Genomic DNA, 2,086 nt, shown 5'->3' with positions numbered 1-2,086 from the left:
GTGTCGAATCGTACGGTGTCGAATAATTTGGTGTCAAATCGTACGGTGTCGAATAATTTGGTGTCGAATCGTACGGTGTCGAATAATTTGGTGTCAAATAAATCTGTGTCCAATAATTTTTTGCCCAATAATTTGGTGTCGAATCGAGCGGTGTCGAATCGTACTGTGGTCAATAGAGTATCACCCGATATTACGCCGGGCGACCCGCCTAATGGTAAGCGCGCGATTTGGCTAGATTTATTGATTTCACCGCTTTCAGCGTCAGGAAGGCTTTGATTAACACGCTTGTTTCTTTATACCGCCTAGTAACGTATAGCGTATGTGAAGTTAGCTGGATTACGTAGCGTCCTCGACATCCCGAGTCGATATCAGAAATTGGTTCTGCGATAGATCACACTTCGGCGTACCGTGCTTTGTTAATTGTCCCAGTACTTTAGTATTTTTTTTACTTAATTTGCTTTTGTTATCACTCACCGCCGCGACAAAGCGATCTCGCCGTATCATATCGCTGAACTTTATTTTGTAATTATTTTTGTTATTTTCGCCAAGTCGTCTCGTATTACGCGGTGTTATAATAAATTGTTAATTTCTTTATCTCTATCTGCAGTGTGGTTGATTGCGACCCTAATCCGAGATTCGTTTGGGACAGCCTTGTTTATTTATCGTCAGACCCACCCCTTTTCCGTTTCAAATAGAGCTAGTTGCCCCATCGTGTCGACCGACGCACATTTTGACGCGCTCACGCGTCTGGCGCCCAAAATTCCAACCAAGGATCCGTCGACTCGGCGCAGTGGTGTGCTCGGTTTATCATCCTTTTCTCTCCTCCCGATATAGACGTTCCCTATCTCGCGGACTTCCGTCCGTGTCCCGATTTCGTACTTCCGTTTCGGGCGGGACGACGCGAGAAATTCGTACAAACTCAGAAAAACGTCACAATATATAATTCCTTTATATTTCTCATTGTTTAATTATTTAGAGATGGTTTACTTATCGGAATCAAGGGCTAGAGAAGGAGGAGGAAGCTCCGCTTCATCTCTACGAGCTCTTTCTAAAATATGACAATCATCGGTTAATATATTTTTATTCTAACGTTAATAATTTTTGTTTTACTTGTATACTTACGTAGAGGAGACTTCTTCTTCTGTCTTCTCTTTTCGGCAACGTTGGGCCGGAGGAGCAGGGCGTTGCATTGGCAACACCCTGGCTAACGGCCGAGGTTCCACACGAGGGGATACGCTCGCAACTTGCTGCTGCTGCTGCTGACAAGAACCAAAACAAGATGACGTCGGTGCAGCTTCTTCTTCGTTTGCCATTACTTCGTTACGATTGTTCACTAAAGTAAATGAAACATGCAGCATAGCAAAAAAGCTTTACAAATGTAAAAATAATATTCTAACAAATATAAAACTTTTACCCATATTATCACGCATCATTTGTGCGATTAATCCTCGCACATCTTTTTTTCGTGTTGGAGCGCCGTGCGAAGTTCCACTACTTCGCACGCGACGTGCAATAATCGGGAATCTTCATCAAAATATGTCATTGATCTTCATTGTACCCAACGCGTACAATGTTGCGAGGAACGTATTCGATATTCGATGCGCAATTTGATGAAACAAATCTACGTTGTTTGCGTTTTCCTGTATACGCAGCAACACACTTCAAATATGCATTGACATAAATATGTCAAATGTGCATTGCATTACATGCGTTGCAATGTATTTTATTGTTTTTGCCGACATTTTTATTAAAATATATTTGCAAACTGCAAAAATAGTATTTTTTGAACGCGCTTTTGAACAGTGACACTCACTAAAAACTCACTGCTTACTATTTACTGAAGAACTGGCTGATTCTTGATCTGAAGTCAGACTGCATTTTGAACTTGTTGCAACAGATCTTTTATACNCTGTTTCACCCCCAAAAATTACAAAGTGCGAGTTGGTCTAGGATGTCACAAACTGACAAACCGTCTGTTACTCGGAAATGCTATAAAGTTTTATCGTTTTTGCCAGCAGTAAGAAAAAATCTGTTTTTGCTTTTCCATAAAATTGACATTGATTTCTCGTAGATGAAAAAATGATCC

General features: G+C 41.0%; 1 protein-coding gene across 1 annotated transcript in view; it reads right to left on the bottom strand.

Moving 5' to 3' along the window:
- The window catches only part of LOC109862140 (nonsense-mediated mRNA decay protein 2-like), a 12,603-nt gene extending 11,185 nt beyond the window's left edge, over positions 1-1,418 (bottom strand). The window contains exons 1-2 of the mRNA XM_020442081.1: positions 1,415-1,418; positions 1,236-1,333 (exon numbers count right to left, since the gene is read on the bottom strand). Coding sequence (XP_020297670.1) covers positions 1,236-1,333; positions 1,415-1,418 — 102 coding nt within the window. The remainder of the gene's footprint in view (positions 1-1,235; positions 1,334-1,414) is intronic.
- Between the last annotated feature and the right edge of the window lie 668 nt (positions 1,419-2,086).

Source organism: Pseudomyrmex gracilis, unplaced genomic scaffold (genome assembly GCF_002006095.1).
Source record: "Pseudomyrmex gracilis isolate BER0280 unplaced genomic scaffold, ASM200609v1 scaffold_1417, whole genome shotgun sequence".
Taxonomy (NCBI): domain Eukaryota; kingdom Metazoa; phylum Arthropoda; class Insecta; order Hymenoptera; family Formicidae; genus Pseudomyrmex; species Pseudomyrmex gracilis.
The sequence above is the reverse complement of the archived record's forward strand: the minus strand, read 5'-3'. Positions and strand labels throughout refer to the sequence as shown.